Source organism: Engraulis encrasicolus, chromosome 13, assembly GCF_034702125.1.
Source record: "Engraulis encrasicolus isolate BLACKSEA-1 chromosome 13, IST_EnEncr_1.0, whole genome shotgun sequence".
Taxonomy (NCBI): domain Eukaryota; kingdom Metazoa; phylum Chordata; class Actinopteri; order Clupeiformes; family Engraulidae; genus Engraulis; species Engraulis encrasicolus.
In genome coordinates, this window is record NC_085869.1 from 16360544 (window position 1) to 16374655 (window position 14112).

The 14112-nt window shown below is 47.8% G+C and overlaps 1 protein-coding gene across 7 annotated transcripts in view; it reads left to right on the top strand.

The window, feature by feature from the left end:
- itprid2 (ITPR interacting domain containing 2) overlaps window positions 1–14112 on the top strand; it is a 72381-nt gene that overhangs the window by 40464 nt on the left and 17805 nt on the right. For all 7 annotated transcript variants that reach the window (XM_063213252.1, XM_063213256.1, XM_063213255.1 and 4 more), the window contains 4 exons: window positions 7114–7758; window positions 8199–8494; window positions 10261–10309; window positions 13272–13357. In XM_063213252.1, coding sequence (XP_063069322.1) covers window positions 7114–7758; window positions 8199–8494; window positions 10261–10309; window positions 13272–13357 — 1076 coding nt within the window. The remainder of the gene's footprint in view (window positions 1–7113; window positions 7759–8198; window positions 8495–10260; window positions 10310–13271; window positions 13358–14112) is intronic.

A 14112-nucleotide genomic window follows, 5' to 3' on the forward strand; every position in this document is an offset into this window, starting at 1 on the left:
CTGCCTGGTAGCGTGGGTAGCAGAAGAAGTTTCGCCTTGAATTCGCTGTATTCGCTCCAGATGCAGCATTGACATGTTTGATTCAGCTAATCACATAACGGCTCTGGCTTGACAGACTGGGACATTCGGAGATATGACTGTTCCAATCAGTTTTCGCCGAACCGCGTCATAGCGAATTCGCCTACGATTAGATTGAGATTGCGTTTAATCGTCAAAATTCGCTCTGGTCGCTCAGATGACTTTGCCCTTTGCCTGGCCAAAACTGTCAGCGGAGTGATGCGTGCTTGTGTAAGTGTTGTGTAAGTACAAACTTGTGTAAATGTTTGTGTTTGTGTGTGTTTTGTTGTGAGTGTGTGTGAGTGTGTGTGAGTGTGTGTGTGTGTGTGTGTGTGTGTGTGTTTGTTGTGTGTGTGTGTGTGTGTGTGTGTGTGTGTGTGTGTGTGTGTGTGTGTGTGTGTGTGTGTGTGTGTGTGTGTGTGTGTGTGTGTGTGTGTGTGTTTGTTGTGTGACTGTGTTGTGCCGGTCAGTGAGATGACCCAGCATGGGATCAGATCAGGACCCGGCCACTTCCTCTTCCTCTCTCTCCACATCATTATCAGCCTGTTATTGGCCCCGCAGGCCCACACTACTCCCAGAAGCCCACGTACACCACTGACCTCGACCAGAGAGAGAGAGAGAGAGAGAGGGAGAGACACAGAGGGAGACAGAGGGAGAGAGACAGAAAGAATGAGTGAAATGGACAGGGAGAAAGAAAGAAAGAACGAGAGAGAGAGAGAGAGAGAGAGAGAGAGAGAGAGAGAGAGAGAGAGAGAGAGAGAGAGAGAGAGAGAGAGAGAGAGAGAGAGAGAGAGAGAGAGAGAGAGAGAGAGAGAGAGAGAGAGAGAGAGAGAGAGAGAGAGAGAGAGAGAGAGAGAGAGAGAGAGATTTAAGTCAGAGGAAGAGAAAGGGGGGAGGATAGTGGCAAAGAGAGAGAGAGATGGTCAGACAAATCTACAAAGGGAGAGGGGGAAGAGAGGGAGAGAGAGAGAGAGATGTATATGTGAACTGTTCTAAGCGGAAGAGAGAGAGAGATGGATATGTGAACTGTTCTAAGCGGAAGAGAGAAAGGGGGAGGATAGTGGCAAAGAGAGAGAGAGAGATGGACAGACAAAGCTAGGGAGAGAGAGGGAGCGAGAGCGATGGAGAACTAGATGCCTAAACAGCACAAGAGAGCCTTTGTGTGTTGTTGGGTCCACAGTGTGGCACGACAGCCAGCCGGGAATGGGGAGACCTGATTCACAATACCCGCCCTCCCTCCCTCTCACTCGCTTTTGAGTATCGTTCTCTCTCTATCTCTCTCTCTCTCGCACTCTCTATCTCTCTCTCTCTCTCTCTCTCTCTCTCTCTCTCTCTCTCTCTCTCTCTCTCTCTCTCTCTCTCTCTCCTCTTTCTCCCACCTCCTCTCTCCCCACACATCGGCCTTTGTGTCTCGCTTTCACTCTCTCCTTTCTCCTTTTCTCCCCCTGTTCTTTCATTCTTTCTCTCCATCTCTCTCTCCTCCTTCATCTCTCTTCCCTTCTCCCTCGTTCTGTTCTGGCTGGCAGTGGGGTTGTGTGGCCGCCCGGTGCCAGTCCCCAAACTGTGTGGCCGGTGCCAGTCCCCAAGCTGTGTTCCACATTTGCATAGCAGGCCGGGCCCTCTTGCAGTCAAAACTGGCAGAGAGTTGACAAAAGGAGAGGAGAGGAGAGGGTGCCACAAATCAAGTCCGACCCCGAGAGGGACAGGAAGGAACAGGGGGATGAAAGAGAGGAGTGGAGGAAAAGAGAGAGAGGGGGGGGGGGGTGGAATAACAAATATTAAGAAACACAAACACAAAAATAGAGATATAGATCAAGAATGAGAGGGCGAGGGAGAGGGCAAGAGGAATAGCGAGAAAGCAGAAAGAGAGAGTGTAGTGGGGGAATACGAGGATGTGGGAGCATGCGGGAGCAGCAGGAGCAGGGTGCTTGTTGTGGGAGCAGTGTGAACTGAAGAGACTGGAGGCTCTTTACAGGCTCGGGGTCCCCACACAAGCAGCCCCAAAAGCCCTGCCGTCCTGTGTGTGTGTGAGTCAGTGTGTGTGTCTGTTAAGGGGGTTGTTTATGTGTGCGACATTCAGTACAGTATGTCTTGGGTGGGGGGGTGAGTTTTTTGTGTGTTAAGGGCTGGCGGGTGGGCTCGGTGGGGCTCATTGTGTGTGTGTGTGTGTGAGGCTGCTAAGGGGGTTGTTTATGTGTGAGACATATGTGTTGGGGGGCTTGGTGTTTGTGCGTGCGCGTACATGTGAGTGTGTGTGTGTGTGTGTGTGTGTGTGTGTGTGTGTTAAGGGCTGGGGAGTAGGACGTTGAGTGTGGGAGTCGATGCCTGATTACATAACTCCCCCTCCCCCACCCCCTCCAATGCCGCTGAGGCTGCTGGTTTTTCATGGCCCTCTAATGTCAATCATTCCCCTGTCCTGTCCTGTCCTGTCTGGCCTCAACACTTCCTGTCTCTCCCCTATCCCTGCTCTGCAGATGCTGTCTGGCTCTCCTCTGTTTCTCTCCCTGCAACTGAGTTCTGATGAACTCTTTCTAGAAGGATCCAGTGCCCTTGACAAATAAGTTGCAGTATGTGCTTACAGCACATCTGTCAGAGAGACAGCGAGGGACGGTATAGAGCGAGGGAGAGAGGGAGAGAGGGAGAGAGCGAGAGATGGAGTAGAAAGAGAGAGAGAGATGGCATAGAGAAAGAGGGAGAGAGTGATATGGCAGAGAGAGAGAGAGAGAGAGAGAGAGAGAGAGAGAGAGAGAGAGAGAGAGAGAGAGAGAGAGAGAGAGACTGCATAAAGGTAGACAGGCTAGGGAGATTGAGACAAAAGGAGGGAGAGAGAAAGAGTGAGATGGATGAGAAGAGCATACAGTGCCTGACTGTCCTGTAGAAAGACACTGAGTTAGATTGAGGGAGAGAGAGAGAGAGGGAGGGAGAGATAACTTTCATCTTCTGAGAAAGACTGTCATCGTCCTTGCTTTCTCTGGGCTCTACAGTTCATATAAGTGAACATCCGCTTTCTGTAGGGCTCCATAATGAAGGTTGTCGTTGCTTAAAGTGTTGCAACAAGGCGGGGATATCCATCATGTCGTAAAATAGGGAAGGTGCCCAGTGCATAACAGAGTTCAACTCTCCCTTGCCCTGCAAATGGTGGCTAAATTGGCCCTTGCTGTGTTGGTAGGTCAAGTGTCCTAATTTAAATTGAGGTCACGTCAAGAGGCGCTTTTATTGTCTCCCAGCTCGTATAGCGAAGAGAACTCTGACATAGTGAAATTTACAAGCTGTGTTACTGCCAGGACCGTGGTGCAACCGACGTAACATGAAATGTACATAACGACGCAGAATGACGTTGAGCATGTGTACAGGGCCGGATTAAGATCAGGCTTGGGGCCCCTAGGCTACAGGTTGCTGTGGGGACTACCGGAGGAGGGCAAATTTCGTGACAAATTGGCATAGACGGTGTCATTATTGTCAGCTAGGAATTAATCATAACATGTATACCAACTGTACACAACATGACCAATGAATTTTTCAATATTGCTTTGCAAAATTGTGCAATTTTTCACTTTTGGTCAATCCGGGGCCCCCCTTGGCAGGTGGGGGGCCCTAGGCTGCAGCCATATCTAGCCTGTGCGTTAATCCAGCCCTGACTGTGTCACCACATCTTTGTGTGTGTCACCAACTGTCTGACAGGGCAAACATGAGACGGTGTAACACATGGCAAGCAGTACAATAAATATGACATGCTGAGCAAACATACCGCGGCAGAACACTACAGTTGATACTAGGTAGCAGGCTAATCGATGTGTGAGTATCAAGACCAAAATCAGGCAGGGGCGATGAGGCGTGTGTGTGAGTGTTTGCGTGCGTGCGTGTGCAAGTGAGTGCATGCGTGCGTGCCTGTGTGGGCGCGTGTGCATGTGTGCCTACGGTGTTTCTGTCTCGACCTCATCATCAATAAACCTGATGGTTATGGGAAATCTTTTTGGTTACATTTTATATTGCTGGCCAACGAATAACAGTTTAATACATTGGAACAATTTGTGTAGCAAAATAGTAATAATAGTAACAACATGGACCACTGGATCATAGGATTAAGATATGGGTTACTGCTGCTTTCTTAATCTTATGTGTTTTGTGTTTCTTGTATCCAAGACAAAGCTGTAAAAATGGACTTTTGTCTATTTCTGTCAAAGAAAACATGAGGCCTACTAATGTAATTAGCCAAATTATGTTAAAAAAAATAATAATAATTTTGATAGCTGGAATGCACCTGAAATTAGCTTTACATGGTCAGACCACTCTCCCCAGCCAGAATAGAGAGACATTTATACATTCACATAAAACTAATTGTGCCTGTTGATTGTCATTACACTTAAAGGTGCACTTTGTAATATGCTTTGGTAGTTTATTTCCAGAATATATACTTCCCATTCACAAGTATGAGGATACAGTATGTAAGACTGGGAAAATTGCACTTTTCATGCATGACAAGGTGGATCCTCCATGTACTACTAAACTAGGGCGTCAGACTTGCATCCCAGAGGTTGCCGGTTCGACTCCCGACCCGCCAGGTTGGTGGGGGGAGTAATCAACCAGTGCTCTCCCCCATCCTCCTCCATGACTGAGGTACCCTGAGCATGGTACCGTCCCACCGCATTGCTCCCCATGGGGCGCCACTGAGGGCTGCCCCCTTGCACGGGTGAGGCATAAATGCAATTTCTTTGTGTGCAGTGTTCACTTTCACTAAACCCAATAATACTGCAAATAGTAGTGCCCTAATGCTGTGTGTTCAACTGTGACATGATGAAATGTGAATTCAGTTGTAAAGGCAGGCTAACGCTGAAACCTTGAGTGGCAGTTGTGGTTCTGTTTTGTTGTTTAGGCCGCTGCATGCTGATCTGCTTTCACAAGTGAAACATCAAACATCTTGAACACATCTTGAACACACACATGCGCACACACATTTGCCATCTGCATGTTGCATACGTGCACATATGCACATGTCACATGCTGTACTGTACAGTACGAGACGCACGTCATGTCATGTCATTTGTATGTTCGCACATAAATGCCTACGTGCACTGCACATGCACACACTCATGAACAAATGCACACATTTGCCACACACATTGCACATTTGCCACACACACACACACACACACACACACACACACACACACACACACACACACACACACACACACACACACACACACACACACACACACACACACATTACGCACACAGTCACACATCGCCTGTGGTGACGTTTCTCAAGCAGCTGGATCATAGAGGGCCGCCCAGAGTGTGTGAATCCGGCCCAGGGGTGCGCGGCTCTGGCTCTGGCCAGTGTTGCCAGATGTGTCAGATCAAATCCCGCCCAAAAGGTTCTCAAAAACCGCCAACATGCGGTAAATTCTACCCAATTTCAACAAGTTCCATTAATGTCTATGGGCACAAAACTGCAGGAAAAAAAACGGCAAATGGCCAATTTTTCCCGCTTTTACCCGCAGATGGCCATCCCAAGTAGCCCAATTGGGCGGGTAACCGCCCAATCTGGCAACACTGGCTCTGGCTCTGGCTCTGCCATATAACCCTTGTTGACATTGCTTATGTAAGTCCTGTTTTCCCTCCCCTTGAAAACCATCGTCTGTCAGGCCTCTCTCTCATCTGATCAGTACAGAGAATGTGTCTTTTTCTTGGCTTTGGATAACACACACAGGGGAAAAAATAATATGATTTGTTTGTTTTTGTTCGCTTGAAAGTTGAACGCTTCCAAGTTTTCAAAAGCTTAAAGTATGAAGGTTCCGTTTTTTCATCTAAAATGAGATGTTCGCGCATTCTTTTCCCTGCCTTGTCGCTCCGAGCGACGCTGTTCGTCTCTCTTGCTGACTCAGTTAGCTCCAGCGACGGCAGCAGGAAAACGTCTGTAGAAAGAGTGATAAATTCCCGCGACAGCCTGGCTTAATGCAGCATGTCATATCGCACTAACATGCATTTCAGCGGAGATAAAGTGTGCTCCTTTATTCTTTCCTTCCACCCCCCGCCCCACACACACTCCTCATATCTACATGACATTCGTCTTCCTGCCTTAACGTCTGTAGTGTTAAGTGCCTTGTAAGGCTGTGAAAACATGGGCCAAATAGAGATGGCATACTCCCTTCTCCTCCACCCTACTCCTCCTCCTCCTCCTCCTCCATCCTCCTCCACCTTTTTTGCTGTTGTGTATTGTATCTTCATCTCTGCTGTATGATCTGATATCTTTCTCAAACCGCTTCGCATTAATCATCCCTTGGAGCTAAATATATCAGATGTTATGGCCTGGAGAGAAGCAGCTGTAACTGACAAGGAGCGAGGAGTGTGTTTCTAGGGTGGGGAGAGGTATTTTGTTTTTATTAAAGAATAGTTTCTGAGCTGTTTGTTTTAAGAGGGCAGAAGTTGATGCTGACTAATCTTGAAGAGAGATGGTTTGATATCGCTTTTCCTCAAGAGTCGTAAACAAGTTAGCGTCTCCTTGGAGTCTCGTTGTTTACAGCTTAGCTTCTCAGGAATCCATGATGAATGACGATCTTCAAAGACGTCAAAGACGGCTTCTTTATTTTTATTTTTTTATATATATATTTTTTTTTTGTGTGGCATTTTTGCCTTTATTTCGACAGGACAGTATGAGAGGAGGCAGGAAGTGAGTGGGAGAGGGAGAAGGGCGAGGATTGGCAAATGACCCAGGCCGGAATCGAATCCGGGTCAACGGCGTAGTAACCCAGTGCCCTACCGTAAGGCCACGGCAGGGCCATACATCTTTTTTTTTTACAGTATTCTAGATTTGTTGATTCTTGTCTTTATTCACGTCGTTCCCAGAAGAAGGCATTTTGCGAACTGACCTGGATGAATGACAATCTTCACTGGAATAGAATAGAAACCTTCATCATTATGCACAGTGCAATGGGACTTGAATGCAATGAGATTTGATTTGATAAAATACTGGTAGCCGAGTAGCCGTTTTCATCTGATACATATACCGGTTAGCTCCTCTTTCAACATGTGTCTTTTTTTACCTTTTTAAAGGTCGCTTCCGGCAGATCGAGGTGCTGACCACGGTGGCCAACGCCTTCTCGTCACTCTACTCCCAGGTGTCGGGCCTGCCGGTGCAGAAGATCGGTAACCCCAGCCTGGACGCGGGCGGAGCCGCAGCAGCATCAGCAGGAGAGGCTGGTGGTGGTGGTGGCGATAGTTCACCCGAGGACAAAGACAAAAGCGGGGCTGCCAAGGAGCACGCTCCGATAGCCCGCACCCCCTCGAACTCCACCCTCAACGCCGTCAAGATCCTCAAGAAACGCGTCACGCGCCACAACCTCTTCGCCGGCGCATCGCCTGAGGGCGGGGGTGGGAGTCTAGTAGAGGGTGGTGGCGGCGGCGGCGGTGGTGGTGGTGCTGCTGCTGCTGCTGCTGCGGTCACCATGACAACGAACTCTGACCCCAGCAGCCTGGGTGTTGACGTCGGTGTGGGAGCCGGTACTGGTACTGCGGAAGACCCAAGCAGCCCCGTTGACCTGAAGCCTCAGAAGGTGTTCAGGAAGAAGGACTCGCCACCCTTGGCCACCGTCACAGAGGAGGGGCTACTGGGGAGTACAGAGAGCTCCTGCAGCAATGGAGAAGCTCCGCACTCCACCACCGCTGGCCTCGCGGCTAAACCTGCAACACACACTAGCGGTGGGTATTGGCAAAGGGTTCACCATTGAATGCGCATCACGATACACATGCCACGATGTGATTCTATCACGATGTAGTGTGATTTGTGTACTATTGCGATATGATAGCCATCTTTGCTGAAGTAAATGTGTGAAAAGGCAGGTGATTTGTCAGCTGATGTGTAGCGTTCATGTCAATTCCTTTTATTAAGCATTTTAGCATTTGGGAGAGAGCATCCACAAGAGAAATATTGCCTGCTCTCTACTGAACAAAATGAACCAGTGCCCAATTCAATTTTGTTATTATTAAATAATCGGTTTGTATTAATTGATGTAGTATATTGTGAAAATAAATATCACGATACATTGCCATAAATCGGCATTTTGCAGTATATCGTGAAAACAAGTATCGCAATGCATTGTCCTAACATTTTTTTTGCACACCCCTAACACACAACCCAGGAGAGGGACAGGAGGAGCAAGGCCAAGCACAGCCCCAGACTATGGAGCTTCCAGAGGGATGCGTGGTGGAGGGAAGCCTGGTGGTGGTGGGCCTGGAGTCCCCGGTGCGGGTGAGCATCAGCGGGGTGTCCGAGGAGAGCGGCGGGGGTCCCCTGGAGGAGGAGCAGGAGGAGGTTCTCCAGAAGGCCATCACCTCCACGCCAGACAAGGAGCCCAGCAGCAACCTGCTCCCCAACCCCCTCCTCGAGCACCTCCGCACCTCCCCACAGGCCCGCGAGTCCTTTGAGATGGACGAGGTAAAGAAACCAGGACCCTGTTTCTCAAAAGCATTGTTGCTAACCAGTTACAGTAACTTGGTAGGTTGCCAATGAGAAATTGCATTGCATCCAATTAACCCTTTGAGGAGTAAGGAATTTCTAGAGGTTCTTCTAGAATTTTAATGGAACACTCTACAGCTCCTATAGACGTCTGTGTTAAAAATCCCGCAAAGACATTATGACATCATAATGAGAACTCAAAATTTGGGCAAAATTCTAATCACATATTTGTGATGGTACTCCTCAAAGGGTTAAGTTGCTAACTTAAAACTAACTTTCTTAGCAACCATGCTTTCGAGAAATGCACTCTAGTACTCAAATAATGTTGGTGTTTTGTGACTCCGCGTCTGTGGTATTTTTTTTATTTTGGTAGTCGATAAACCAAGAGTCCTTCGAGATGAATGAGGTTAACAAATTCCCAAGTTTATTATTTGTTTTGCATTTGGGTGACTTTGAGGTGTATCCCAACAATTTTGAAGTGAGAAAACCACGACCTGTTTTGTACCTTGGTCTGGTAAATTTTCGTTTGGTTAGTCCTGATGCAAAGACTTGAAAAAAGTGTTTGTCTTGTGTTTGGGGTAACCTTTTGTTTGGGTAGTCTACTCAGCCCAAGACCACTTAACAGGTGCTTTGTTGAAAGGAGGTTCCAGTTTTGTAAATTGTTCACTGACTTATTGAACATTAACAAGACAAGAATTTCAGTGGATAGTTTTATTAGTCTTAAAAAAAACGTATTTGCAGTCCTTATGAGCATACGCATCCCCCGGGGATCAACAAAGTTGCTGTACTGTATTCTACTTTGCAGTGTACATGACCCATGTTTTTTATTGGTTCAACTTTTGTAGACATGGAATCATTGCTGTTTTTGTGGGTTTTTATTTTTTTGTTTGTTTAGTCTTTGACTTTGAAACTAGTCCTTGGGGTTAAGTGCTAAAGGTCGCAGTAGCTACCACCCACGCCGGATGCAGAGGAGGAGGGCTGTTCCCAGACTCCCACATCCCATAGTAATCTCCCTCAGCATCACTGTGGCAACGCCATTGTGAGAAAGCCAACAGTCCTGACATGTACTGTAGCTAAAAATACTGGAGAGGCTCGGGAACTTGTTTTGCCCCAGAGAATAGGCCAGAGCGACCGACAGCGGTTGGTTTTTGTCTCGCTAATGCCTTGCGGTATGTGTCAAGATGTTTTTTTTGTTGTTGTGTTGCATTGGACCGTTTGATTGTCATGTGTGACGAAAAAGAAAATGTTCCCACAATAGCTTTCAACGTTGTGTAGTTTGGATGACGACAGAAGCTTGTTGCTTAGACTTGTTGCTATAGCCTAATTGAGTGTTGAGTAAGATGAAATGTTTCTAAAATTATCAATACTTTTGTTATTGGGAGATTAGGTGTGAAACTTTCCTGACATAGCACTTGTGTTATTTAAAGCAGAAAACAAGTTTAGGTAGGTTCACCCTGGTTCTGTTCTGAATGCATCTCACAAGCAATTACAATGTTTACAATGTACTAGGAGGACGATGTTAAGTGTTTTAAGTATTCATTTTGTATGCATGTGTGTGTTTGTGTGTGCGTCTGTGCGCGCGCGCACGTGTGTGTGTGTGTGTGTGTGTGTGTGTGTGTGTGTGTGTGTGTGTGTGTGTGTGTGTGTGTGTGTGTGTGTGTGTGTGTGTGTGTGTGTGTGTGTGTGTGTGTGTGTGTGTGTGTGTGTGTGTGTGTGTGTGTGTGTGTGTGTGTGTCCGTCCGCAGCTGCAGGAAGACGAGCCTGGCACTCGCAGCACTTCTCGAGCTGGCAGCGGTGAGTTTGTCCTGCAGTAAAACTTGCTCATCCGTTACACAGACACACACATGCACACATGCCCACACATACACACAGATGCACACATGCACACATTGCAAACACACACTGCAAACACTGTGCCGGATATTCCAGGAATGTCGTCTGTCCGCAACCCTATCTGCTATTGGTTCAACACACACTGACACACACACACGCACACACACACACACACACACAGACACACACACGCACGCACAAACACCTGCTTGCACACGTACACTATCGATAACTTTCCATCCTCTCTCGTCTATATTTATCCGTTTCTGAGTAAATAAGGGGTGACGCCTATGATGTTCCATGATGTTCCTTGATGCTGCAGAAACTCAGTGCCTGAGGTTTTTTTGTGTATCTTTTTTGCCTTTTTTGTCCTTGACAAACAAGTTTTAAACAGTTTTATTTGAAGCTAATTCACTCCTTCTGCCATTTTCCAAAACAATGTGGCCCCAAGTCTTTGATTACTTCAGTGAGAGCAGACATTCAGACGACTTTCTTTTCTCGATTGGGGGATTGAGTTAAGCCCGGGGTCTTTATAATGCAGAACATTTGCTGCTAAGAACACCGGTCACGTCTATTAAATTTGCGTGACCACCAGTTAAATATCTCTCTCTCTCTCTCTCTCTCTCTCTCTCTCTCTCTCTCTCTCTCTCTCTCTCTCTCTCTCTCTCTCTCTCTCTCTCTCTCTCTCTCTCTCTCTCTCTCTCTCTCTCTCTCTCTCTCTCTCTCTCTCTCTCTCGCTCACATTCTCTCTCTCTCGCTCACATTCTCTCTCTCTCTCTCTCTCTCTCTCTCTCTCTCTCTCTCTCTCTCTGTCTCGGGGGCAGAACGACCTTGCTGGTGTTGTTACTTCTCATGGTACATTGGGTTCAGCATCGTTCCTCCAGTTGCCCTCTCAGTTGCCCTTGTTAGAATAACACCCCCTTGGTACCGACCAAACTCTGGAAAATCAGAAGTGATGCAAGTCTGCCCCCTTGTGGTCCTTATTTGCACTGACAGTACAGCTCTTCAGAATAATAAACATTCAAATACATGCGTACGGTTCACACTCTCATCTGATATGTGGAGACCGCTGAACATAATAACACTTTAATAGCACACCCAGTCAGCTGTGTGCGTGCTTCACCACTACTTTGTGAATGGAAAGCTCAGTCTCGTTTTTTGGTTCAGAGGCTATCGCTCAGTGTATTTTTGACGATTTTTATTGCTCTGTGATTTATGTAATCTGTGGTTTATGGTTTTAGCCTTAAGTGTCAGAGTGCTGTATAATTGTGATCAGCAAGGCTGTGGGCTGGTTGGCCAGTTACACCGTTTAGGCCAGTGGTTCTCAACCCTCTTTGAACAAATGGCACCTTGACCTCATAAGCGGTCAAACATACCAAAGCCGAACGGAACGGACGCGGAACGGACGCGGGACAAACGCGGTCTTTCTGCTTAGTTTCGGCTAGTGTGTTTTTCTTTGCCTTTCACACTGACAGCGCCGGCGTGCGCGGCCAGTCCTGTTCAAAACCCCCCCACAGCCAAAGCTAGCGTGCTACCTTGCCATTCATTTGAATGAGATACCGCCGGTCGCCGGCGTGAAAAATACGCTCGAGTTCAATTTTCCAAATGCACGCCCGACTACCGCCTGTTGGTGTATAAGGACAGATATGTTTCAATGTATTTTCACCGACGCCGGTAAAAATCTCGGCCATTCCGCGGCGCTTTACCGCCCTAGTGTGTAAGACCCCTAAGTCTCCCAACGCACCCTTGACCTATTCATACGCCTCCCGGCGTCCTCTTGACCTCACCATAAGCCTCCCAACGGCCCCTTAACCTCATCTTGAGCCTCCCGGCGTCCTCTTGACCTCACCATAAGCCTCCCAATGGCCCTTGACCTCATCATAAGCCTGAAAAAATATCATAGGCTAATGCCCCGTAATGGCAACTGAGCAGCCCAACCCCCACTCCCCCACCCCTCGGCTGTATCCTTCTCACCGGTCCGCTAGGCCTCCCTAATGTCCCCTGGGGGGCCAAAGAGCCCCCATTGAGAAACACTGATTTAGCTCATCAAGGTTGACAGTTCAATTACACCATCTTTCATTTTACTCAATATTTTTATGATGATACAATTGCAATGGTCCTTAGTAGGGTTGCATAAGAGTGACGCAGCAATGAGATGAGAAAGTAATTTGAGGATTTTTTCCCCCTTGTCTTAAATATGATCTTTGTCTTTGAGCTTATCCTCAAAGTTATGTGGATTATCACCTCAGTGAGATTCAGTAGAGAGATTGCAGAGTGCAGTGCATTCAGAACATTTCAGATACCAAAAGCCTGTTTGTTTTACTTCCAGGCATCTAGACACACGTACACATGTACACGCACACGTACACACGTACACACACGTACACACACACACACACACACACACACACACACACACACACACACACACACACACACACACACACACACACACACAACGTGAATGAAAACATTGGCCATCATCCTGTTTTTCTTATTATCAATGACCATATTGCAGTGCGCCTCCTACTTATTGCTATACTCATGAACGGCCATCTGGGTACTTTGCTCGTAAATTTGCGTTACGCCCCTTTATGGGTGAAAACAAACCGAATATCTCATCAACTTACATGCGACATCGGCTTGTCTAAATGAACACAGTCCATGCTTCAGCCACGGCTGGTTGGCTATATTATTTGAAAAGCCAGCAACGCAACACGTTTTCAGCATGTTGCGCATGAACAACGCTAGTCTACAGGTCCGTATCTTTCGTTTATTAAACCTCAACATCACCAATTGGCTTGCATGGGTTGTTTTCCCCCACAAATGGGCGTAACGCACATGGAAAACGTCACGCCGTTCATGAGTATTATACCAAGGTAATTTATTCAACGTGATGGATTTCTTTTGTTTGTGTCCGCAGAGCTCCTCAGGACAGCCAGCCAGCAGTCGGACAGCAGTGGCTTTGCTGAAGACCCCTCCACTGACTGCTCCGCTAACTACTTGAAGGTAATTAAGTCGTTTGAGCATTCCTTTAGTTCTTAAGTGTCATTTGGAATCCTGTGATAACAAAGTAAGACCACAGTCATTTGGAATCCTATTCAAGTAGATCACACAGCAAGACACTTTTAAAAGTCAACCCAATCTGTGGCATTTATTACTGTTAAACACAGTACGAGACATTAACCAACATTAAGTTACACAAATCTGAATCACAAAGCTACACAAAGAAATCGCAGGCAGGCAGGCAGGCAGGCAGGCAGGCAGGCAGGCAGGCAGGCAGGCAGGCAGGCAGGCAGGCAGGCAGGCAGGCAGGCAGGCAGGCAGGCAGGCAGGCAGGCAGGCAGGCAGGCAGGCAGGCAGGCAGGCAGGCAGGCAGGCAGGCAGGCAGGCAGGCAGGCAGGCAGGAAGGCAGGCAGGCAGGCAGGCAGGCAGGCAGGCAGGCAGGCAGGCAGGCAGGCAGGCAGGCAGGCAGGCAGGCAGGCAGGCAGGCAGGCAGGCAGGCAGGCAGGCAGGCAGGCAGGCAGGCAGGCAGGCAGGAGAGGCAATAGCAAGGTGTCTTTTGAAAATAAATCCTCAACAGAAGGAGCAGTCTGACCCTAGAGCTTTCCACCCGTGCTTGATTGTCGGATCAGGTGTTTCCAATTAGGCCACTCCCACAGTCATCTGAGCCAGGTCATTGGAATGCTAGCAGAAGAGAGACCAACACACAACAGGAAAGGCATGGCAGCCAAAACAAATGCACAGCTATGAATGGGTTGCTT